The sequence below is a fragment of the Myotis brandtii genome, unplaced genomic scaffold, assembly GCF_000412655.1.
Source record: "Myotis brandtii unplaced genomic scaffold, ASM41265v1 scaffold303, whole genome shotgun sequence".
Lineage (NCBI taxonomy): Eukaryota > Metazoa > Chordata > Mammalia > Chiroptera > Vespertilionidae > Myotis > Myotis brandtii.
The window spans coordinates 2,932,002-2,958,984 of NW_005361573.1; the positions used below are offsets into that span (position 1 = coordinate 2,932,002).

General features: G+C 36.2%; 1 protein-coding gene across 2 annotated transcripts in view; it reads right to left on the reverse strand.

Moving 5' to 3' along the window:
* The window catches only part of TTC28 (tetratricopeptide repeat domain 28), a 397,370-nt gene that overhangs the window by 192,379 nt on the left and 178,008 nt on the right, over positions 1-26,983 (reverse strand). For both annotated transcript variants that reach the window (XM_014542487.1, XM_014542488.1), the window contains 3 exons: positions 9,708-9,855; positions 4,264-4,536; positions 3,201-3,331 (listed from right to left, as the gene is read on the reverse strand). In XM_014542487.1, the coding sequence (XP_014397973.1) occupies positions 3,201-3,331; positions 4,264-4,536; positions 9,708-9,855 (552 nt within the window). The remainder of the gene's footprint in view (positions 1-3,200; positions 3,332-4,263; positions 4,537-9,707; positions 9,856-26,983) is intronic.

Here is a 26,983-nt window from a genome sequence, read left to right on the forward strand (position 1 = left end):
TGGGCTTCATAAACTTCTTCCACAGCCCTGAGTAAAACAAAGACCGCCATTCATAAGAATGAAGGAGAGGCAAGCACTCTTTACCCACAGTAAGCCCTCAATGTTTTTCCTCCAGGCCGAAAAGCATTTATCAGCACTGGAATGGAACACTACAGGAGGTTTGCCAGAAGATTCGAGCTCCTTGAGGGCAAGAACAAAGGCATATTCATCTTTTTTGTTGTTGTTGTTAATCCTCACTCGAGGACATTTTTCCATTTATTTTTAGGGAGAGTGGGAGAGAGAGGGAAAGACAGAGAGAAACATCTATGTGAGAGAAACACATTGACTGGTTGCCTCCTGCACGAGCCCTGACCAGAGCCCCGGCTGGGAAGAAGCCTGCAACCAAGGTATGTGCTCTTGACCGGAATCAAACCAGGGACCCTTTGGTCCACAGGCCGATGCTCTATCCACTGAGCCAAAGTGCTAGGGCATGGCATATTCATCTTTATATTCAAAGTCATTATAGCACCTGAAACAGAGTAAACACCCAGTAAACATATGTTGAGTAAATGGATAAATGAATGAATGAGAATATAAAAATTCTCCTTTCCCTCCAGACGCTGCCTGTTAAACAATGGGGAGACCACCATTACAAACAAGTAAACAGTAAGTGCAACTGAATAATGTGAAATAAAAGTCATAAAGGAGTTTTGCCTTTATTCTGGAGGCAACAGAAAGCTGTCAACGGCTTTCAAGCAGGAAAATTACATGACCAGAACAAATTTTAGAAGGTAATTGACTGGATAGAGAAGAAACGAGAATCAAGGGAGAGTTCAAACAGATTTCACAAATTAAAATATTTACATATTCCAGTGTGACATATACCTTTTTCCTTATTTTTTATTAAAGCTTAAAAATCCCTTATGCTGCTGCTGACATAACTTGGTACAACTAGTCTGGAAAGCTCATAAAATCTAATATATCTAAATATATGTATGACCAAACACTTAACAGATCTAAGTGCTGATGACTATCAAAAGATCTCTATATATAAAAGCCTAAGTGACCAGCTGACCAGCTGACCATTCAATCAGCAGACCAGTAGCTATGACGAGCACTGACCACCAGGAGGCAGATGCTCAACGCAGGAGCTGCGGTTCTTGGGTGATGCACTCGGAACCAGAGAGGAAGGAGCCTGATTCCAGGGTGTGTCACCCGAGAACTGCCCTCTCGAAATCCGGGACCCCTTGGGGGATGTCAGAGAGCCGGTTTCAGCCCAATCCCCACAGGCCAGGCTGAGGGATCCCACCGGTGCACAAATCCGTGCACCGGGCCTCTAGAATCTGTATAAAAATGTTTATAACAGCTTTTCCATAATAGCAAAAAATTGGAAACAACTCACATATTCATCGCACTAAGAAGAGTTATGTAATTTTAAGGGTCAACATTACCGAGTAGTCAAGCCAAAGTTCAAGTCCAGGTTTGTCTAATATCTAAGTCCACACTCTCAACCAGTTGAAAGAAATTACTTTTGGCAGCAATTTCAAGCTACTCTCATAGTCCCAAATAGTAGACACCATCTCTCCCTTGCTTGTAGGAGAGTTTTTAAAAGTGTGAAAAGTCCTGAGAGAAAGCTACTTACTGCCAATGTCCAGGGAAAAGATGGCAGAAGGGAAGAACCAGAAAAGAGATTTCTATTATAGAAAAAGGAGAATGCAATAACAATCAAACATGAGAGGTAGTGGGGGCAATAGAACAAGTGTGAATATAGAAGTGGGTACAGATTGAGGACTAGATCAAGAACACTAAATTGAAGGTGAGTGTCCAAGAAGCAGTTGAATAAAGAAATATGAAGCTCAGGAGAGAAATCAGACTGATAAAAAAAACTTCAATCATCAGCATATTTGCATATCAGATTTCCTGAATGTCTCTAGTACAGTATAATTTATGTATTCTTCTGACAATTAATATTAGCTCACAGGGAGGACTCCATGGACACCTGAAATTAATTTTGAAACCATTAAAGCAGATAAAAAGTTAGAATAAAAAATCCTATGGAGAAGGTATCACTTCCCCTGTTATGTATCTGAGTAATCATATTTAAAAAACCACACATATTGCTCTTTAAGGTAAATAGACAAAGTGTTTTCAGGCTGCTATCTTGCTACTTGGGAAAAAATTTTAAAGGTATTATAGCCAAAGATGTAAGAGGCAGAAAGATGCAGCTTGGTATTCTCACCATAGTATTCACAGTGGTTAATTTTTACTTCAAAAGGCAGATTCCCATATTTTATTTCAATATCAAAATAGAGTAGACCCTCAACAACCTGGGTGTAAACTTTGTGGGTCCACATGCATGTGGATTTTTCCAATAGAAATACAGTCAGCACTCAGCCTCCTGGGTTTCACATCAGTGGATTCAACCACCACAGATGGAAAATACTGTCTTTCTCAATCCCTGGACGGCGAGAGCTGGCTGTATGCAGTTCCTATGCCATTTTATGTAAGAGACTTAAGCATCCACACAGGGGTTGCAGTATCGGTGAGTGGTGCTGAAACCAATCCCCTGTGGATACTGAAGGACAACTATAGTTACGTTTTTGGGGAATCAAAAGTTATATTCAGATTTCTATTGCAGAGGGCTAGAAAGCACTAGAGCAGGAATTTAAATTTGGATTTATCTCACCCAAAACCCCACCTCTTTCCACTCTGTAGGAACTTTCTCAGCATGTCACATCTACCAGATATCAAGTGCCTGAGAATATTACATTTCATTTCTCTAATAAAGACTAGGATGATATTTCTTTATCACTACAATGCAGGTCTCTCAATCAGACTTAATATGCATCTACCACCCAAGAAACTATGTGAAGGGTTTGCAGTAATAATACTCCATCTCAAATAAAGCGAAATGTGTGCTTCTTTAATTTAATGAGTATATCATGATGATATAGATTTTTGCTAATTTTACATATATCTACTCCACAGCACATCTGACTAGAATAAGAACAAGGCATGTGACCAAGCTGTTAGATCCTGAGGTCAGGGACCATGTCTTATTTCTCTCTATATCCCCAAGGCCAATACATGATAGATGTCAATACCTGGTTGATGATGAAAGATAGAAGCAATAATTATTCACTTATGAAAGTAATATTTTAAGGTACAGGCTCCATGTTTAAAAAAAAAAAAAGGTTTTGGTCTACAGGTAAACTTCCTACCTCTCGATCCTTGAGTTTCATGGCGAGCACCAACTGATGCCTGTGGTTAGTGAGAGCCTCCCGGTAATTTCCTTTGGAGAAGAATGCAGAGCCTAGATTCCCATGAGCTCGGCATTCTCCTGTCTGGTCACCTGATTGGGTTTAAAAATATATAAAATTTTTAGTTATAGCATTATTTTAATATATAATGGCCATCTTAATTTAAGAGCCACAGACCTACCTACTAGCTAAGATTTCACTTGTCTTCTTTTAGAAAGTATTTTCTTCTTCTATAAGACTCTTTGTAGGAGGTTATGGTCCTAGAATTTACATCTCTGGCTAACAACTATTATTATTGTCATACAACTGTAGTCAGGGACGTAAGTGTCCTGGAAATGAGAGGTTAAAGACCTTGACACAAACCAACTGCTGTTTGAGTCACTTCACTGCTCTGCTAATGATTTTTGGTTCTGAACAACCATCAGCTTGTTGGTTCAGTCATTTGACTCCAAACCTACTATAACATATTGCTTCTTTACAAGTATGCTAGTGGTAGAGTCACCACATCCCTGCTTTTACTGCAATCCTGCAAGTCCTTGAATAATCACAATAACAATAATCGTAACCATAAGCCACACTTATTTTACAAATGAGGAAATGGCAGCACAGAGAGCTTAGGCGACTTGCTGAAGGTCAACCTGCTAGTAAGTAGCAAAGCCAGTGTGGCTCCATAGTCCACACTCTTAACCACTGCACTGTATTGTCCCCACCAATGAAATGACATATTCTAATGTAGGCAAAAATTAAAATTAAGATGATTCACCCACCAGTACTATCATTTGGGATATTTATATCTGTGGACCCAAATCTCTGAGGAGGGCAATGAATATGTTAATTCACATCTCTTGGCCTTCTGGAACCTTGGTATCTGTTATACGAAAAGCCCTGAAGACCTAAGAACCCTAAAATGGAGAATGTTCTAGAGACACACTCACTTTTCATTGCACATCTTACTCCCATTTATGCCAGGTTAATCAGCTTATTCCTTTCTGTACAGAAATAAAGGGGAGAAGCATAACTCTACCTAAGGTCTTGGCTACATCCAAGTCCTGCTGCATGTATCCAGTGCTCTTCTCTGTGTTTCCAAGAGACCAGTAAGCGCTGCTCAGGGCAGAGAAAACAGAACCTCTCAGCTTGAGGCTGCAGGTGCCAATCTTCAGAGCAGCTTCTAAGACAACCACAGAGGCCCCGTGATGGCCAGCTGTCAGGAGCTCCTGCCCAACCACAGACACGACCACAAAGGGACTCTTGTCCAGTTTCATTTTTTGAAGCTGCTGATAAGTGGGCTCGAGGGAGTCTGAAGAAAAACAAAAGAAAATTAGAAAATGTAGAAGAATACACAAAACAATATTGTCTAATATGTTCTAGAAAAAATGTTTATCATACCTCTTTATAGCTTATTTCAAGTACAAAGTCTTTGCAATGACAAAACAGATGGAGAGCAAGGGATAAATTTTAGAAGGAAAAAAATCTTATAGAATTTGAGAAAAAATGTATTTAATATGCACAATACCTTATTCCAAAGGAATGATATAAAGGACTGTCTCCTATGGATCACCTTCAAGGTAACTAACATTTTCATAGACTTCAATCTGTCTAAGGCTCTATAAAACATTCTAGAGCTTTCCAAGTTATCATTATAATAGTCCCCTAGCATATATGACTAAAAAGGCCTCAACTTTCCTAAAAACCCTGGTGAAACCACTACCAATTATTCTTGGATACAACACTGAAATATAGTACTGAACTGCAAGCCCAGAAGAATGGGAGGAACAATCCTGGAACGAATCCCCAGAACAGGGGTCCAAAGTGAGAACAGCAGTTATTGATAAGGTAAGAAGTAAGTGAAATATTATAAGGGCAAAATACTCCCCCCAGAAAAATAAAATTTAGAGGTAAGGTTCAAATATTCACCTAATTTCAATTTTTACCTTTATTAAGCTAATTCCTAAAAGAGGAAATTAAGTTAAAAATCATTGGGCTTGTCACAGAAAGACTAATATTGTATGATTCCCCTTATTTAAGATACCTAGAGTAGTCAAATTCAGAGAGATAGAAAACAGTCCAGTATTTGCCAGGAGCTGTGGGGAGAGCAGAATGGGAAGTTAGAGTTGAATGAGTTCAGAGAATCAATTTGGGAAGATGAAAAAGTTCTGGAGATGGATAGTTATGATGGTTGCACAACACAGTAAATGGATTTAATGGCACTGAATTTCATAACTAAAAGTTGTTGTTAAAATGGTCAATTTTATGCTACATATATTTTACAACAATTAAAAAAACTTTGGTTCATACTAAAAAACACAATTTAACGCTCCTCAAAAAAAAATCAAAATAAAAACTGATATGTTTCCCACTTTGTCTAAGTCACTTTACGTTTTACTCTGTGTATTTATTTATTCTATTCTACTTCATTCAGAAATTATTCAAAGGCTTTTTATAGAAGTAAGGTGAAAAACATAGAAGTCTAAGTGACAGGGAGACTCTAAGCCCCGACACCCTTCCTAACGGTGGCCAGGACACTGGGCTCCAAGCTTCCCAGAGGATGAAGCAAAAGGTAAATGACCACTTTAAAATTTCCCAGACCTTTCAGATAAAAATACACCAACGCTCATAAGAAACGCAGCTCTTCCTGAAACTGAGGCCTTAGGGAAAGTTACAAGGACCACGAGCACTGTGCAGTGTTCACACTCACAGCACTGTGCCTGCCATGGAGACAAGAACAGGATTATTACTGCTGCTACTTCTGTTCCTCGGTGAGAAGAAGGGCATCACACTGCGGAGGAAAAGGAATGTAAAAGGTGTCTGCCTTTACATTCTAGGGTTTGAATCTCAAAACAACATTAGGAGGGAGATATTATCATTTCCTTTTACAGATAAGGACTGAGGTGTAGAGGAAGCAAGCAACCTTGCTCAGTCAATGGAATAGCAAGTGGCATTGCGGAAATTAGATGCCAATCTTTTTTGGGGGGGAAAGTCTTTGTTTTTTACATAATATTTCAGAAAGAGGCCTCCTGTAAAAAGTAACTGCCTCCTAAAAGGAGGTTGGCCAATTAGGCAAATAAAAGGTGAGCCCCAATTTGACCCCAAGATAAAAGCTTATACATTCAACAGCCATTTGCCACCAGCACTTCATAAAATCAGCCTCCCTGGACCCTCTAGAGCTGGGGAAACACCGTGACAGTGATAGCCCATAAATGTAATAGTCTTTAGATTACCGAATTAACAGGAGAGAAAATATACACAAGAGAACCCTTGGCAAGAAGCAGCCCTGGCATCTTTAAAAGAACAAATAAAGGTAAACTAAATCTCACTTTGTAATTATATTATTAAATCCGTGGTTGGCAGTAGTTCTATGCTACACCATTTACAAAATACAATGAAGTGAAATTGCTGGAAGACTATCTAAAAAGGAGAAATGGAAAACAGTAACAGGATAACTTGAGAAGTCATGACAAAGAGTATCATTTTGTATTTACACTTATTTTTATATTTTCACTAATGATTTAAAGGAAATACATTATATATGATGTAAATATAACCACAGGAGAAGTTTAACTGATATCTGGTATCTGGTTAGTAAGCATAAGTGAAACCATAAAAATAAAGAAAAACAGACTGAATTCAGTTAGCAATATTGGCAGCAACAATATAAAAATGTCAAGTAAATTTCAATGTGGATAAATACAACATTTATTTGAAAACAAGGGTATATTAATATAGATTGGCCCTACCTTTTTAAAAAAATGAAATCTTGAAACTTCTAAAAAAAGGCCAAACCACAGGAATGCTGTGACTATCACGGGAGCTTTGCTTGCTTACACAAGCACCTGGACTAGGGAGCTTTCTGTGTTGCATTTAAGAATTACAAAATGGAAGCAATTGACACAACAGATCGGACCTATATATAAAGTGACCCAACTGCACTGCTATGCAACAATGGCAGAAACTTAGAAAGCTGCAGGAGGCTAAACTAAAATGGGTAAAAAAAAAAAAAAAATGGGCAGCAAATAATGATAGATTTCGTGAATTACAACCATATGACAAAAAGAGAGGTAAGTCATTAAGATGTGAAATGATGCATAGAACAACACTGTGAAAAGCAACAGTATCCCTATAAAACGTTGATAAGAAAAGCCCACCTGGAGTAGATACAGTGATAAAGGCAATGCTAAAAATAAATGAGATAAATTAAATTGCCTTAAGGAAAAAGAAGAAAATGCTGAAGCGCTCCAGGCACCTGTAAGTTGCAGCTTGCTCCAGGGTCAGCCTGAGGTCACTCAGTATATGCTGGGAAAGAACATGGCACAGAAAACCCTAAGGGTGACAACAGCACTGAGCTGTTCCTCACCGTGCAGGGAAGATTTCCTTACATTTATCTAAACAAATTGCTTCAAAGGCAAAACAGTAAGTATGATTCTGCTGATCTCAACATGTTCACTCCAATATTTTAAGGCAGCAACAGAAATGCTTCAAAATAAAAAAGTGGTATCCTCATGAACTAAATAAAAATGTTCCATGTAAATTACTTGTGGAGGGGTGACGGGAGAGAATGAGAAACTATTAGAGAAATGGAAAAGGGGAGAAAAATTGATTTTTTTTTTTTTTTTTCCATACCTACCCCACCCCCACCCCTAAGCCCTGGAGCTCTGAAGCGCATCTGCTCTAAGTCAGAGTTTATTAACAGCAGGTCCCCCAGTGGGAGAAGCCATTAGGTTCCTGCAGCAAAGACTCAGCTTTGCATGGGGTTATAAAATCGCATGAAGAGAGGTTTCCATACCACGTTTTTCCTAAAACATGAAATCTTTGACTTTCAGAAAAATATTTTTTATAGCTATGAATTGCCCAAAGACCATATAAGTAACATTTAGTTCATCAAATTTTTACTTAGCATATATTTTAAGCCAAATACTGTATTAGCCAGTATATTAAAACAATCTAATGCTGCAAACATTTTCAAAACTATAAAAAATGTCTAATGAAACTGCCATCAACATGTTTAGGTTCACTCAAAAACATCCCTTTTCAGAGACAAAAAATAGAGTTCTGCTTGACATAATCTAATTAATATGAAACAATACTAGCTTTCCACTATATGCCATCAATATACCTTAGTGTCTCCATCACTCTGCAAAGATGACAATTGGTGTACACTTTCAGCCCAATCTTCCTAAGAGCTCATTCCTCAAAAATCAATGTTCCTCAAAGTGAAGCCAATCTATTTTGGGCCTTAGAACTTCTCTATCCTCCACTATGTTCAATCCATTGTTTTTTTCAGAATACCAATTGGCACAAAGTAGAATAACAGGAGAAAAAAAAAAAACATTTAAACTAGTATCTGTCAGTTTATCTTTTTCTCTCTTTCTTTTAAAAAACAAAACAAAACATTTGTATTGATTTCAGAGAGGGAGAGATAGAAACATCAATGATGAGAATCATTGATTGGCTATCTCCTGCACGCCCCCTACTGGGGATCTAGCCCAAAACCCAGATATGTGCCCTGACCTGAATTGAACCGTGACCTCCTGGTTCATAGGTCAACGCTTCACCACTGAGCAACACCAGCCAGGCTCTCTCTCTTTTTTTAACTCAACATATCTTATAATGGTCCTCTGAAAAATGTTACACACACAGCCTACAGTTAGATCCATAATATTAGAATGTCTACTTAATGTCTTCGCTTATTTGAGTATTTCTAGATGGCATATTGGTCCAAATAAACAAATCAATTTACTACTAGAGGTATTATAACTTAGAAGTACAGAATCTTAGAACTACAAAAACATGAGGAATCTTCAGATAACTCTGAAATACAGAGACGTTGATTCATTTACCCATGGTCATATAGTTAGTTAATGCAAAATTCAAAAATGTAATCTAGGTCCACAATCTTCTAGGCCAGTAGCCTTATACCATCCTATTCTGGTTCATTGTCTGCTACTGGCAGTGATTCTTGATCTCCTTGGTCTACAATACATAATCTCTTCTAGGGCAACTAAAATAGAAATTTACGTCTCTGGAGATGAGCACAAAATTTTGAGAAAAAGCCTAATTTAACCAAGTTCTAAGAGCAAATTGTTACTATCTAAAAATGCTATTTTATTTCTTCTTCATGCTCTGAAATTTCTTTCCAGTAGGTAGATCTAGAGAAATATGAAAAATCTGCCCTATTACTTATTTCCTAGAACTAAATTAAGGTTTAACTACAACACTGTGAGAGAATAATGGGAATTATCACTGATTTTAGACAAATGAACAAGCTGGCCATTGCTTTCAACAGTATATAAAAATCATAGTGTAACTTTTCTTTTTAATAAAGATAGTATCTTACATTTTAAAAATAAAAAATATACGATCTTAGCAAAATTGATAACCTATCAATTCTCGATACCGGAGTCTAAAGTTTTTGAAGGCTAGAACTTTTCTACTTTAAATTAATGCCAGACCAAATACTTTTATCATACTTACCTCTCATGGGAGATTTCATGGCAGCTTCTACCATCCCCACCAGAAGCTGGAGACTCTTGGGGTCCTGAGCCAGTCCAGATGCAAACGCTGCCAGGGCATCGGCATGACGTCCGAGGTACTGGAGGGCAACACCCTGTCGGAAGTATGCCTGAAAATGAAGAAAATACAATGCATGTTTGCTTATACATCATGCTCCATCAAGGCTGCTGCTGATTCTTTAGTAGAACAACAGATCAGTGGAACTATGATTGAGATGGTCTTAATTCAAAGACCTAGTAAATAGTTTGTAATCAAATCTGATCTCTTCCAATATCGTAAAATGTAAGCATACTTCTCTCAGATAAATTATAATATATTCTTTTCAATTCTAGAACACATAAATTTTATCACATCCTTTGGCATTTATTCACATATTGCTTTTATTGTTTTTGATTATTTGAAAAATATTTCTTATCCCACCTTTAATAGCATAAGCTCCTCAAGGACAGGATTTTGGAGATTTCTTTATATCTCACCAAAGTAGGTGGTACAGTGCAAGACAAATGAGAGACACTCAAATTCCACTTATGGTATATTTTCTCCATTTATGTAATGAATGGGAAAAATAAATATGTGATTATTATTAAGGCAATCTTAATAGTGAGTAACATAACATGGTCATATCAAATGTAGTATTTCAGACATAATATTTAAAAGCTGTTATCTAAAATATATGTGCTTTGCTTAGAAACAAAATCAGATTGTTTTTGTATGCTTCAATTGGATTAGTTTTAAAGCTAGTATCATCAGTTGTTGATTGTAGAACATCCCTCCTTCTAGTAATTGAAGAAAGGGCCAAGAAGTTAATAAAATATTTAAAGTTTAGAATAGTCTTAAGGAAGTGAAGTTTGTTTTCAAGCACACAGAGTAAAAATAAGTAAATGAACCAAGTGTTACTAGTATTTAACCAGCAAAGGAACTTGTACCTGATTAAATAACACATAAAAATGACATATTAATTCATTCACTGTTTATGAACATCTGCTTCTAAAATATTTAGCCTCCTATGTAACTTCAACATTCTTACAATACCACATACTTATAACACAATTTTGACTTTTCAGTCCAATATACTTTGAGTTGCCACAAATTGTATTCATGGGATCTAAATAAAGTTTCAAGTAACTTCTAAAACTACTACTCACTAAACTTAACACATAATTTTATAATTTTATATGTACACGTACACACACAGAGATTGAGTGAGAGCACATTTAATGTTTACAAAACGTATTTCTTTACCTTATCTTATTTCATTTTTACAACTACCCTTTGAGATAATTTAAGATAGGCAATGCTATTCAGTGTTTCTATTAAGAAACAACCCATAAACAGAATGAATACTCATAGATTATTACAGGCTATTCAGATTTCTATTTCAGTTTAAACTATCAGCAGCTGTTAAAACTCAGACCCCAGTGAGACACTAACCTATAAATGTGCTTCCATTACTAATTCATAAGATCACTTCCTTTCACTGGACTCAGCCACTGTTTCAACCTTTAATGTGTTTTATAGACATTTTTCACTGTCCTTTTCATTTCACATTTTAGGTGATTTTGAAAATCTGAGAGGCAATATATGCAACATTACAACTAAAAATAACTACAGTTTACATAATTTCAGAAATACTATATTAAAGCCAAATTAAAAGAATGTAACTTTATATAATATATACATGCCAATTATCTGTACACTATAATTATAATTTATGGAAAGAAACAAAAGATGTTTTTAGTTACTGATATTTTTAAAAAATGTATGTGGCAATCATTTGACAATATATGTAAGTCAAATCATTATATTGTATAAGTTAAATCTATTCAATGCTGTATGTCAGTGGTATCACAATAAAACTAAAAATACACAATAATCTTAATAGCAATGGATTTTGATAATTTCTTACATATTTAGAGCAAAATTTTATCATTCATTACTTCACTGAGAGAACTGATTTTCCTGCCTGCCAACAGAAATCATTGAAAAATGTGATATATCTACTTTTTAGTCGGGCGAAGTTGTGTTAAAGGCCAGTCGTGATATCAAGTTCACACAGCAGTTAAAGAAGAGTGTGCACATATTGTTTTCTTAGGACACTCAATAATTAGATGAAAAAGGTATGACTGGACCATGTCACCCACAATCTTGTCTTCCTTTCTTTGGGGGGAGGATTTTGAAAAGAGGTATGGAAGGCTTTCAAAGGTCTCCCTTAGTCCTCCCTCATTCCCTTCCACAATCGCTAACCCATATTCACACAATTTTTCTCAGTCACAAGCTTAGTTTATACCCCTGCCAAGACAGCATAATAAGTCAAGCTCTGACAAACCCCTGTTCCTAACTCAGAGTGGGGCTCTCCCAACTTTGCTCCATGCAATATTCACTGCATGTACAAACAGCTGAATAGAAATCAGTTTTTGATACTTCTGTGAGAGGTACGCCACTATCAAGTTCAAGTGGATGATAATATGACCTAGATTGTGGGTTCATGTCAGGGGTCCTCAAACTTTTTAAACAGGGGGCCAGTTCACTGTCCCTCAGACTGTTGGAGGGCCGGATTATAGTTTAAAAAAAAAAACTATGAACAAATTCCTATGCACATATCTTATTTTGAAGTAAAAAAACAAAACAGGAACAAATACAATATTTGTATTTGCATGTGGCCCGTGGGCTGTAGTTTGAGGACCCCTCGTTCATGTAATAGAATAAAAAGAATTCAGCACAGTGTCTGACAAAAATATTCAATAAAATTAGCTATTTTGATTATTAGTTAAATAAGAAAAGAATCTTACTAAGAACACATAATTACAAACTAACAGAATGTAAGGAATCCAACAAATATTTTACTATGCAATATATTATTCAATTCCTATCATGGCTTCATTTGCTCCTCTCCTGGCTCCATAAGAGACTACTGGCAACTGGGAAACTCACTGCTGTAAGGCTCCCAGACAAAAATCTGAGCTACCCAACAAGAAGAAACTGGCACTCCGGTCTTGGGAGATGCAGCAGCCACCCACAGGGTCCTCTGTCAGCCTCTTCCAAAGCCAAGGGGAAAGCGTGCTGAGATTCACAGCTGCTTCAAGAAAATGGATGTAATCTGCTATCGCCTATCTGCCTCTCCCCTATTGATTCCTGCTACTAATTTCTCTCTTCCTCAGAATCAGAGGTCTCACAGGAAGCTGCTTCATCTGGGAAAGGGGACATTTTGATCACTTCGGATTGAGCAGAGGCAATATATGTGCACCATGCTGAAGGAAGCAATATTAAACACTCGGTGCCCAGCCAACCTCAGAAAATCTATTCCCCTGCCTAAGCGCCCCTCCCCCCACGCATACACCACATTCTGGTCACTGGTTACGTTGCAGATGGAGGAAGAAGGACAACATGAATTGACTATAAGAACACCTATGCCCTGAGAACAACGGTTTTAACCTGAAGCTTTAGCCAAGAGAAACGTATAAGGAGCTAGTTAACATACTGGACTAAAGGTAGATTTTCAAGTGTTGCACAGTCATTCATTTATTTTTTGTTGTTCCCCACAAAGAACCCTCAGTGATTATTCCACACATGCTACTAAACTATCACCTCACAAATACAACTGCGTTACAAGAATAGTTCATTCCTTCCTTCAATTAATATTCCCTAAAGATCTACAGCACCAGGCACTATAAAACAGAGGACGCAGACTCTCAATGTGCTCACAATCTAGAAGGGAAGAATATAAACAGCTATAAATGTCTCGACTGCTACCTGTAGAGCTGCTTACTAGTAAGATTTTGTAATACTTAAGCAGTAATAAAAATGTAACAAATGACTGAAGCATTTATGCCCTGTTGTTAAAACTGCTAGTATTTGTTCTTTATTAAGTGGCCATTCTTCTCACCTCAGAGAGTTTGCCATAGATTAAATGTTTGTGTCCTTCCAAAATTAATATGTTGAAACCTAATCCTCAATGTGATGGTATTTAGGGCTTTAGGGGGGATTAGGTCATGAGAGTGGAGCCCTCTGAATGGGATCAGTACCCTTATAAACGAGACCCCAGAAAGCCGTCCCTCTCCTTCCACTATGTAAGGACACAGCAAGAAGATAGCTATCTATTAACCAGGAAAATAGCCATCTATTTACCTCACCAGACACCAAATATGCCGTCAACTTAATCTGGGACTTCTCAGTTTTCAGAACTATGAGAAATAAATGTTTGTCATTTAAGCCACCCAGCCTATGATATTTTATTGCAGCATTCCTAAAATTCTAAGACAGGGTTAAAGTAAAAACACTCAGAGACTAAACATGTGAAAGAGAAAGCTCTTCACTCTTCAAGTGCCACTGGAAACAATGAAGGACCTGTAAGTCTTTATTTCCAACACTCCATTCCTGGTTCACAATTCTAATATATCACTCAACCTAAAATTCTACTCTCACATGGCTCAAGTAACTTATGAGGTAAACACTACCATAGGTATGTACATATATTTATAACAAATGTAATATATAATAACATTTAAATTAAGAGTATTCATTTACATGTACAACACATAGTCTATTACTTAATCCAAGCATTTACAAATATTGTGCCTTCGATTTAATCTATACTTTCAAATTTTATATTTTAATGTTCCCAATCTGTCTTTCACTGTTAGAATTTCAACTTTTACATCTTCTGAAGAATAAACATCTATAACTATAACACAGTAATATACCTGCTAGCCAATCACATCACCTGCTACCACATCATCTTTTTAAATAATATTTATAAATTTAAAACTATTTTACTGAATTTCCCTTATTTAATTTAAAAATGCCAAATGGGGACAATAGAAATGCTGATACTAGTTTTTAAAAAGCAGCAGCATTAATCTATAATTTAACACAACTGGGTCAAAAATGAAAATGATTACAGAATATCAAAAGCACAAAACCTTTTAACATTTTTGATATACACAGAACAACTAACTAGACTCCAGTCATGATAGAAAAGAATAAAATTAGAGAATATATAAAAAAATGATTCTCAAAAGAAAAGGCACAATTTGAGATTTTAGTTTTAGTTCTCTAGTAATTAACACCCCGACTCACTGAACATGTCAATATTTTCTTTAATATTTTCATATACTTGACTTTCATATACTTTATAAGGAATGCATTCATTGCATAGGAAAATAAAAGACAGTTTGTAGTGCTTAAAACAGATATCTAACATGTGAGTAAATATAAATATATACACATTACCTCTATAAAATTTATTACATATTACAAATTATACATTAGATCACATAAAAATGTGAACTGAGTCCTGTGCTTTAAAAATGTGGCATAATGGCCCTAGCTGGTTTGGCTCAGTGGATAGAGCGTCAGCCTGCAGACTGAAGGGTCCCGAATTCAATTCCGATCAAGGGCACATGCCTGGGTTGCAGGCTCAGCCCCAAATGGGGGACACACAGGAGGCAGTCAATCAATGATTCCCTCTCATCATTGATGTTTCTATCTCTCCCTCTCCCTTCCTCTCTGAAATCAATAAAAATATCTATAACAATAAAAGGGTAATATGCAAATCTACCAAACGGCCGTCCGGACGTCCTTCTGGATCGAGAGATTGCGGGATCGAGGAAGCCGCCACGGCTGCGAAGGCCTACTCTTGCACAAATTTAGTGCATCAGGCCTCTAGTATATATATAGAAAGAAGAAAAAAATGTGACTAATGCCCCAAGCAGGTGGCTCAGTTGGTTGGAGCATCATCCGTACACCAAAAATGTTGCCTGTTCGATTCCGTCAGGGCACGTACCTCAGTTGCAGGTTCAATCCCTGGTCAGGGTGTGTACAGGAGGCAACCATTCAATGTTTCTCTCTCACATGGATGTTTCTTTCCCTCCCTCCCTTCCTCTCTTTCTCAAATTAATTTTTAAAATATCTTTGAGTGAGGGTTAAAAATATATATATGACATAAAAATGAAGGCATATAACCCATGCCCTCAATAAATGTTTACCATCTTGCATCAAATAGTCACCTGTATATTTTGTTACATGTTTCATTTAGAACAAGGGAGAAATTAATAGCACTTTCCGCAATGATGGAACTGTTCTCTGATAATGGTAACTGTTAGCCGGCCATATGTGGACACTGAGCACTTGAAATGTGGACAGTGTGACTAAGAAACTACATTTTAAATTTCATTTTAAATACTTTAAATGTGGCTAATAGTCACTGAATTGGACAGTTGCTTGTAGTCACTGGATTAGACAATGCAGTTCTAGAGTTTGATCTTTCTCTAACAAACCTCCAAACACAAATCTAAATTGGAAAGTGAAAGGAGAATACACTAAACAAGTGAAATAACTATTACAAAAGCTCTGAACTGAGGCTGACTTCCTCTCAAGGCAGATGTGGTGAAAGAGAAAGGACTCATTAGGCTGACACTGAAATGCTATCCCAGTAACATTTTAGTTGTGCACCTTTGGACAAGGAACTTGACTTCACCACACTTCATGTTCTATTTTCACTTACACAGAGGATGATACTGACGACCTCAATAGTTGCAAATGACATCACATATTAAATATAAAACAGAGTAGGTACTTTTTAAAATATTGAACAGAAGTGAATTTCTCATTGTTACTGTCAGTTTGGCATTAACTATTTAATCAGATGGCTCATCCACTTCACCAGTCTGCAGACTGAAATCACCTTTGGTAAACTGGGTGAGGGACTGACAAAAATTAAGCCCAAAACAAAAAGTAATAATCATAATGATCACCTTGAGTCATTAAGGAAATAGTTAAAACTTAGGTTTGGCATCTTCTGTTCCAAAGGTAATATGTTTGAGGGCAATTTTAAAATAAAAATTAAAAAATGGCCCAGCGATTCCACTTCTGGGGAATTATTCGAAGAAACGCAAAGCACTTCAAAAAATACATATGCACCCCTATGTTCACTGAAGTGTTATTTACAATAACCAAGCTAGGGAGCAACCCAAGTGCCTATCAATAGACAAGTAGATAAAAAAGCTGTGGTACATATATACAATAAAATATAACTCGGTCATAAAAAAGAATGAAATCTTACGATTTGTGACAGCATGGATGAACGTAGAGGGTATTATGCTAAGTAAAATAAGTCAGTAAGAGAAAGACAAATACCATATGATTTCACTCATATGTGACTCTAAAAAACAATATGAATGAACAAACAAAACAGAAGCACACTCAGAGATAAAGAAAACAGACTGATGGCTACCAGAGGGGATGAGGGTTGAGGGACTGGGTACAAAAGGTGAAAGGATTAAGAAGTACAAATTGGTAGTTACAAAATAGTCATGGGAATATAAAGTACAGCATAGGAAATATAGTTAATATTGTAACAACTATGTATGGTTGTCAGTGGAAATATTGGGGGGAACACTTTGTAAAGTATATGGTTGTCTAATCAGTATGCTGTATGGCTGAAACATACAAAATAATACTGAATGTACTAGGAAGCTGTAATTGAAAATAATAAAAATTTTATTTTAAATTGCTTTTTAAAATATTCACACTTTTGGCAGTTGCTTGTGTAAGCTTCACTTATCTAGTAAATTCATTGTTTGGGAAAAACATCATATGCAGATTAAATAAGGTTCTTTGGCCTAAGTGGAAAAGAAGACCAAAAATGTATTTGTCGAAACATAAAACAGTCCTTCCTCTCAGAGTTTTTCCTAAAAGACTTATTATTAGAATTACTACAAGATGTTCTGATACCCAAGCCTGATACCTATCTTAGAATCAATAAGAACCCCGTCCTACAATATCCACCCTGCACTGCACGGTATCATAAGTCTTAGTGCATATATGTAGGTGTTTTATTCTCCAAAACCTTTCCTAGCTATCATTTGTTGAACTACTCTCTGTGCCCAACACTGTGGTAGGCGCTTTCCACAGTTTATCATTAACCCTCACAACATTCTGCGAGAAGTTCTTATGACAACTACTGCAAAAAAAGAGGTGATTATGATACCTGCCCCAAATCATACAGCTACAAAGAGAGACAAACCTGCTGCCAAACTCTTTCCACTATTCCACATTATCTCTTTGATTAAAAAAATTAATGGTATGCAATTAACCTCTAAATCAAGCCTTTTGTCTGGGAATTCTTGTACTTGTAAAATTCAACCTATGGAGGCAGAAATGAAGGAAAATCAGAAATGACACAGAAAATTTATGAACGTGAATATTTAATCTCTATTCCATTAGCAACCGTTGATTGTAGAACAATTTTTAATGAATTGGATGGAAAGAAAATTCATTTCATTAACCTTTCATAAAAATGTATTATTATTGAACCAAACAGGCCACTGTACTTGCAACTCAGTCGATGTTAATTAGATTACAGGTTTGAGGCTTTAAATCAAAGACAAACAAAAGGAGCCATCAGCAAGCTCCTCAACCAATGCTTGCTTGTTTGCTGGCTAAAATGAATTTTTACCTGCAATACAATTTACTATGCTTCTTTTCTTTTGTGACATTTTCAAGTGAATTTTCTCTCTCTTCTATTTGCTGACACTTTACATTAAAAATAAAAATAAAACCTTAAGAATCAGCAAAGAACACATTCTTCATGTGTTTTACCTGCTCAGCTGGGAGTAATCATGCCTATCTCTCCAGAAAACTATACTTCTATTTTTACTAGTCTGTCTTATTGTGTGCTGAAAGCACATGCAAGAGATTGGAGGCTATTTTAGAAAACACCATTATTTAGTTTGCAAGCCAGAGTCAGAGACCCAAATGGCCTCAACATAATGTTCTAACCAAATCTGCAGCTGTGAATTGCTTCTCTCCCCAGTGCTGCTTTTGGTACATTTGATATCAATTTCTAAAAGAAATCTGCTCTCAATCCTGATTGTTTCATATCACATCAGCTATTTCTTTTCCCAAAATTAGTTTTCAGTGAATTGTATCAAAAGTGTTAAGATAACATATTTTTAAAAGAAATTAGAAATCTGATAAGAAGATAAAGAAAAGATGAAATGACAACCAAGAGTTAAATAACTAAGCAGTATCATTTCCTAGCACTGGAGGGATTCCCAGTGGTAAAGTATATGTCAGATTATAAAATGTGTGTACCATAATCTGGAATTTCTCTTCTAAGCTTTCAAAATAAACAATGAAAGAAGTTTATGAAGTCTCCAAAAGCAGTGGTTCTGAACTTCCTAGATCTTATGCCTTCATTCTATGGGTATGGCATAGGAGGTGTATAAAGTTGTGCCAAGAAGAAAACCAAGGGAATTTCCTGAACATTCTCCAAGAATCATCTGGCTTCAGCATGAGTTCGGTGCACCTGCCCTACCAATCCTCCCTTCGCACACATAGCCTGATCCTGGGGAATATGGTAAGACCAGAAGCAAAATAGAAAAAAATAAGAATGAGCCGAAAGAATGGTGGATTCAGAAAAACACTGACGTCAACAACATGGAAATTAAAGGATTCTGAATTCTCACTAACTATTGGCAAAAAGACTTGGCATCTTACCTCCCATAATGTGGATATACCCAAACTATGTCAGATTAATGGGAACCTCTAAAAGCAGTCTATCAGGATTATTACCGTAAGTGCTATACTAGTATATTGGGATGTGGAAGTTCTACATAAGGCTTTCTTGAGCAGATGAAATTCCAACATTAGTGATTCACTCCTTGATCTTTCTTAGCTTCTGATCTATCAATTCTTGCTTTTCTCATCCAATTATAATTCAAATAGGGGTCTGTGAAGGGCAAAGCCATACAGTAACATAACGCGGGGAGCAGGCCTAAGCTGGCAGTCGGACATCCCTCTGGTATAGTCAATAATATTCTAATAACTATGTATGGTGTTGAGATATATCAGGAAGATCACTTAGAAAGTTATGTAATGTCTAATCACTGGAGTATACACCTGAAACTAATATAATGTATGCCGACTGTAATTGAAAATAAAAATAATTTTAAAATGAAAAAAAATCAAAGCTCTTTTCACCTACATCACATTGCCTCCCCACTTCCAAAGAGTCCCCTTTCTCAATAAGGTAAATAGATAAACAGATTTTTTAAAAATAACTAAATCACAAAAACATAATAAAAAGTAAGTGCGATTGATATATGTGCTGATTGTCTGCCTGTGTACATCCGGGGATCTTATGTATTTCTAAATAGTCACATCATATTGCTGACACATGTTCAGTAATTACATTATCATCCTCATAACACTTCTATAGCCCCTTGATGCCAGGGCTTTCTCTCAATCATGAGCTAATCTAGCTTTCCCCTACGAGACATGAAAAGAAAATGACTCTGATTTTATAGATGGGAAAACTAAGGTAAACAGAGGTTAAAGTTCACAACATCTGCCTCTGAGTCCATTATAGTTGTACTAAACAGAGAGTTCTGTTTTTTGTACATGCTATTTACAGAGACTTTAATCCTGAAGGGTCTATGCCAGGGATTCAGGTTTCCCATTTTCTTTCTTTGTTTCTGTTTTCTTAAGTAGTTATTTATGTGGCTGTCCTCCTAACTAAATGGACCAATCTGGGCATAAACCATTTTCTCATTTTCTCTGCTCATAGGAAGGAATGGCTTATTTCAGCACCGCAGATAGCATCTTGAGGTCTCAAGAGGATGACAAATTGAAACAGTCTCTTTCTTGCCTAACATTTCTTACCCAAGAGTCAAGTGATGATGTTAAGGAACAAATCTCTCTTCTCCTGACAATTTGCACTTATTTTCTTAATAGCCCTGCTAAGATTCAATGAGTTTCAGTTTGCTTAGAGCCTACTTAGTGCCTGTCAACAGGCGCAGGAGCTTTCATTCATCAGTGTAATAGTCCTATCGGTGATGCATTCTTATGAAATGATGGCAGCAATTCCAAAAAGGGAACGGCGGAGATAGGGCAGATGAATTTCCTTTCAAAAAAGCCATGAGAATAGCATAGCAGTTCCTCCATACCTAGAAACTTAATAAATTATTTTGATTAAGAAATGGTCAGAGATTTTTATTTGGGTATAATATCAATGTACTAAAAAATTACCTATTCACAGGGATTATCTATATTTTACAAAAAATCATTTGAAAACAAGCACAACCGCCAAATACAAATGCAAAGCTCTATCAATAAATCTAGGTCTTGGCAATCAGGCATGAAGAGTGACGTTCATAGACAACTGGTGCCTCAGTCTAAATGGGACAACTGGCTAAACAGTCCCAGATTAATGCTCTTCTTTGACTTATTGGGGTCTCTTACACCATAAATGCTGCTATGCTATTTGAGAGGTACTTTTTGTGCAAGAGTGACATGATTCCACACCCTCTTCCAAAGATCACAAATTGCCAACATTGTTCCCTTCATCATTTAAAACTCTCTTTCTATAAAACTTTTATACTTTTAGTCTGACTTTAAATTGAAACATTTTCTATTATTATTTGTTGACAAGTTTTAAACTACAGAATCAAAATTATTTCATATTTTTAATTAAATTCATCTTTGGCATTTTTTCTGTAAAGGTTTCACCTTTTATCAAGAATGTGTTACCAGCCCTCACTGGTTTGGCTCAGCGGATAGAGCGTCAGCCTGTGAACTGAAGAGCACATCCCTGGGTTGCAGGCTCGATCCCCAGTGTGGGGCATGCAGGTGGCAGCCAATCAATGATTCTCTCTCATCATTGATGTTTCTATCTCTCTTTCCCTCTCCCTTCCTCTGAAATCAATAACAATATGTATTTTTTAAAAAGAATGTGTTGTCAAAAGGAGTATACAGATGTTGTATTACAAAAGTATATACCCAAAATTTATATGTTACCCCAATAAATTTAATTTTTAAAATATGTTTACTACCTACTACATATAAAAGTATTCAGTACCACAGGGATATATAAGAAGAAATAATTAATATCAGATTTCAGAAAGTATGTATATAATCAACCTGGGGAGATATATATAAAAGCTGCCCACTCAATAATTTAGGAATTGTTTCAAGACAACATATAAGTAAGCACACGTAAGGAATATGGGTCTTCCTCAACTAACACAGGAATTGTTTTCTACAAGTTCATTTTCAAGTCAGTTGTTAAGAATGTTTAAGCATTTTTTCCATAAAAAGAAATTATGCTGTAAAGGGTGGTAATATTATCCACCCAGTTCACAATGACCTAGGTCATAAATAATGTCACTGGTTTACAGGACTAGCAATATTACAGAAAGGAGAAGAAATGGAACTGATACATCCGCTAGCATATGACAAGCACTTTTACATAAGTAATGTTATTTAGTCTTAATCCGACAAGGTAGATTATTATATCTTCCTTTAAAGATAGGGATGCTGAGGCTGCTAAAGATTAAATAACTTGTCCAAGGTAATAGCTTGTAAGTGACAGAATAGAGATTCAAATCCAGAACCATCGGGCGCTGAAGCCAGGTCTCCACACCCATAACACACAGCTTCCCTTTAAAACAGTCTTCATAAGGGAGCACAAATGAACAAAATTAATAGAAAATGAGTTCTTCAAAGGCAGGGATCTTTTTTTTATTATTCATATCCATACACTATAGCTGACCCTGGATATATCATCTATGCATCAATAAATATTTATTAGAAAAAAGAGAAAAAATATTTATTAACTAAAAAAATTCCACACCACTAGCATACCTTCTCTCATTCTGCTTTTCCTAAATTATCAATCCTGGCTGCTTTCAAATACATTCCTTGAACAGAGTGACTTTCAAAAATCCCAGTTTTCTCCTGAGACACTTTCCTGTCCTTAGACACTGAAATCCATAGAGCCTAAATCTATATTGACTTTTTTTATGTGGCTCAGCATGCTCCCTAGCTAGGACAGATATGAATTTAACCCACAAAGCTTTTCCCATAATGCTCTTGGATCCGAGTTTGAAAAAGATGCACTGCCCCATGGGGAGAAATTATCCAAACTAATATCAATGAAGTGGATTTATCCTGTCCAGAGAGAATGCAAATGAACTTGGTTGCATCAACTTTCTGAAACCACTTCTAAAGTAAATTAAGAAACCCATTTCACGTTGTTTGAAAGGAATGTTGGCTGACACTTGCAAATGAGTCTTCTACAGAGAAGTAGCTCTAATTCTGCAGCTTATCATTTCAAATGGTTTTGGAGATGAATATTCAGATCCCACGTCAATTTTTAATGTAATGGATAAAATCCCAAAAGCTTAAAAACTAGGTTCCACTTCATAATCTGTCATTTTTTCTACCTTTTCAGGATATATTAATTTTTTAATAAGTTATTTTAACTAGGTCCTAAAATGCATATTTAATCACAAATTCAAAAATGATGCACAAAGCCTCTAATTTAATTGATATCTTATGTAAAGAATCCTTGTTAATTATAAAATTGTGACCATAATTAAATAAAAGTAATGAAAATATAGGTTCTGAAATTATTACATTAAAAGTCTTCGAAAAAAAGACAAATCATTTTCTTAAGTTCCCAGGTGAGTACTTTTAATGTACAATAGCAACCATGTTGATTATTTTCAAAATTATCCTGAATATTATTAATGGCAAATGTTAAACTACCAAATATTCTGCAATATTGATAAGTACTCTCTGAAGACACTGATCAGCAATTGCTGTGCATACATTTTGTGAAACAAGAGAACCAGCTGTATTTTCAAGAAAGAACAATATTTTCATTCCCTTCGGCACAACTGGCTCAGAGCAATGAAAGAGAAATACTTGTTTTTAAAATATATTTTATATCCACATTTAAATGCCTAATTAATCCTAATAATTAAATGCAACCACTAACAACTTTCTTTGCAAGATCTCTTTTTCATTTCCACAAACTCTGGAATGTAATGGAAATCATTGTGTCATTATGGCCACAGTAATAAATGCCTATTGGTCAATAAGCTCTGAACCTTAACAAGCAGTTAACTAATTCAGTTGGAAATAAGACCAATAGTTCTAATGGCCTCTAATTTCACTGCAAGAGACCAGCCTTATGAACTATAGCTGGTTTTCATGAGCTCTTCCTACAGCAAAGAACAGCAATTTAAATGTAAAAGACATGCATTTGAAATTCAAGTGCTTACACTGATTTTTCCAGGAAGATCATGGGTCAGAATAGGTCCTTCCTAAAGAAATATTTAAGTGCAATAGGCAGAGCCAAGGCAAACAAAAATAATAGGCTTTTAAATTATCAACGCTCAATTTAGTCTATTTGAAAATCATTCACATTTTCTTTTACTAATTTCAAACAATCTGAATTTTTTTTAAAGTGGACAAAAGTAACAACTGTAAAAACACCTTGCAATAAATACAAAAAGGGAGGCTTAGAAAATTGATCTCTTCCTGCTGTCTCATTTATTCATCCTCCCCTGAGAGTGAAGGCCTCTAGATTTCAACATAAATAGATATAACTTGGTATACAGCTATCGGTATACTTGAAATCAAAATAGTCTGGAGACATCAGTATCCACTCAAAACCTGATCCTTTCAGCTGTTTGTCTCACATTTCAACAGCAGAGAAAGCATTTCAAGCGATGAGGTAAGAATGTCCCTTTGCCCTAGGATGCTAGGGATGACTTCTATATGAAGATGAACTACGTTGTGCTCTTTGTTCTGCTAATATTCATTTCTGACCTATTTTGTGCCTCTAGCCATACTTCTGTAAAAGCTACACCTCTTAAATTACATAGTTGAGCTCCTTATTCCAAATGACATTTAATTTAAAAAGCATTTACATGCCAAATTTAAAAATCCTTATACTTCTTCATCACTTACTTTGTCACTTACGGTAAAAGAAGTTTAAGTTCTCTGGCATAATCTCGTACCAAACTTCTGACAAACCTGAAGAAAATAAATTACTGTATTTTCCAACCTTAGTTCAATCATCACATTTTCTGCAAAGCCTAAGTTTAATCTTCCTGATAGCACACTAATTAAGACAGTAATAATATATGGTAGTGAACTAGAACACTGGACAGAAACCTTGGGCTAAAATTAGACTTAATACTGACAACCTATATGAATTTCAATTACTTCTCCTCTCTGGGCCTCAACCCCATCATTTCTAAAGGGAGAGTTAGGGTTAAGTGATCTCTTAAGGTTCTTTATAACTGTAACATTCTAAAATCCTATGCTATGAAATTCTATCTTCTTTCATTATTTATAGAGTGGCTAACTGCTGAGGCATCCCAAATTTCTCCTTAGTACATTCACTATCGTTTGGAGCCTTGTGATTACCACTCTTGGTTTCATTTCAATGTCTCCTTTTCAAACATCTTTTTCCTAAAAAGAAAAGGGTTTTGGATAAGAAATCTGCCACCACTATCCCCACAAAGCAGGGCAAGCTTTTCCTTTTAACAAAAACACTTGCTATTGCCCTAACTGGTTTGGCTCAGCAGATAGAGCATCAGCCTATGGACTGAAAGGTCCCAGGTTCGATTCCAGTCAAGGGCATGTACCTTGGTTGTAGGCACATCCCCTGTGGGGAGTGTGCAGGAGGCAGCTGATCGATGTTTCTCTCTCATCGATGTTTCTCTCTCATCGATGTTTCTGACTCTCTATCCCTCTCCCTTCCTCTCTGTAAAAAATCAATAAAATATATTTTTTTAAAAAAACACTTGCTATTGGCAAAAAGGGTGTGAGCCAGTCTATTTCTTTCTATGTGTTAATGAACCACCTATTGCCAAATGGAACTCTCCTTAATTCCAGATCAGCAAACACCATTTTCTGATGAGGTAAAATGACAAAGTACTAATTAGAAGGAACCTAATCTGAAGTCACAATTCGCATTAATTGGAAGTTACTACAGTGATTATTAACAAGTCACATTATCATTAGACCAAAGAAAATGTCAAAATTGATTTATGCATTCAGGAGTCTCTAATAAACAGGGTCTACATTCAAGGTCTTCTATACTATAAAATGACCAGAGTAAAGAAAATAACACTTTACAGGTTAATGAATGCTGTGAAAATATCACATTTTTTATTGCTCAGATGCCTTTTTCCAGCATTAAATACACCCGGAAATACTGAATGAATGACTGAATAGATGACTATAAAGAGAAAATATTTTATTTTAAAATATCTAAAAAATACATGTAGCATCTTCTAGAAGCCTAAAATAATCCCTTATGACTAAGGCCCTGAGGATCTTAAGATGCATCTATATCTAAGGTCAACCGGCTTATTAAGATGAACTGAAGATAAATGCAAACAAGCTCAGCAGCATGGCTCAGTGGTTGAGCATCCACCTATGAACCAGGAGGTCATGATTTGACTCCCGGTCAGGGCACATGCCTGGGTTGTGAGCTCCACCCCCCGTAGGAGGTGTGCAGGAGGCAGCTGATCAATGATTCTCTCTTATCATGGATGTTTCTATCCTTCTCTCCCTCTCCTATGCTCTCTGAAATCAATATGTATATTACTTTTTTTTTTAAAGAAAAAGAATTGTGGGCATTTGGAGACTACTACATTAAAACAATAGAGGGAAAGCTGCTCAATTTATTGCAAAGTCATAATAACATGGGTAAATTTCATGTTTCTTTTGGAATTTGTCAGACTTCCTAACTCTTAATGTTGTTTGCAATTTTGAACTAGCTCAGCTTAATGTTAGCAAATTTTGGCATGTATTTGTACTCTGAACCCACTTAAAACCTCTGTAATAGCCCTGACTGGTTGGGCTCAGTGGATAGAGCATCGGGTCGTGGACTAAAAGGTCCCGGGTTTGATTCCAGTCAAGGGCATTTACCTTGGTTGCAGGCTCAATCCCCAGTAAGGGGCAAGCAGGAGGCAGCTGATCGATGTTTCTCTCTCATCGATGTTTCTAACTCTATCTCTCTCCCTTCCTCTCTGTAAAAAAATCAATAAAAATATATTTTTAAAAAATATTTTTAAAACCCTCTGTAATAAATAGTAATCTATCTTTTGTTTATGTGTGTTAAAATTCCTAATTGCTGCATATGGTCTGGATTAGAGAGCTATGTTCTCAGACCATAATGAACATGTTAATCTTATGTTGAAATAAAAAGGTAATATTACTTCAAAATTATTTTATGGTTAAGTTGCAACTTGGACTCTTAAGTTCTTTATGCTAATACATTATTAATCAAACTAGAGGCCCAGCGCACGATTAAATCGTGTGGGTAGGGTCCCTAGGCCTAGCCTCCTGCGATCAGGGCCATCTTCTGCCCATTCACCAGTCCCCAGGTCGAAGGCCGCCTCTGCCGCTGGGTTGTCAGGCCATTGGGATCACCA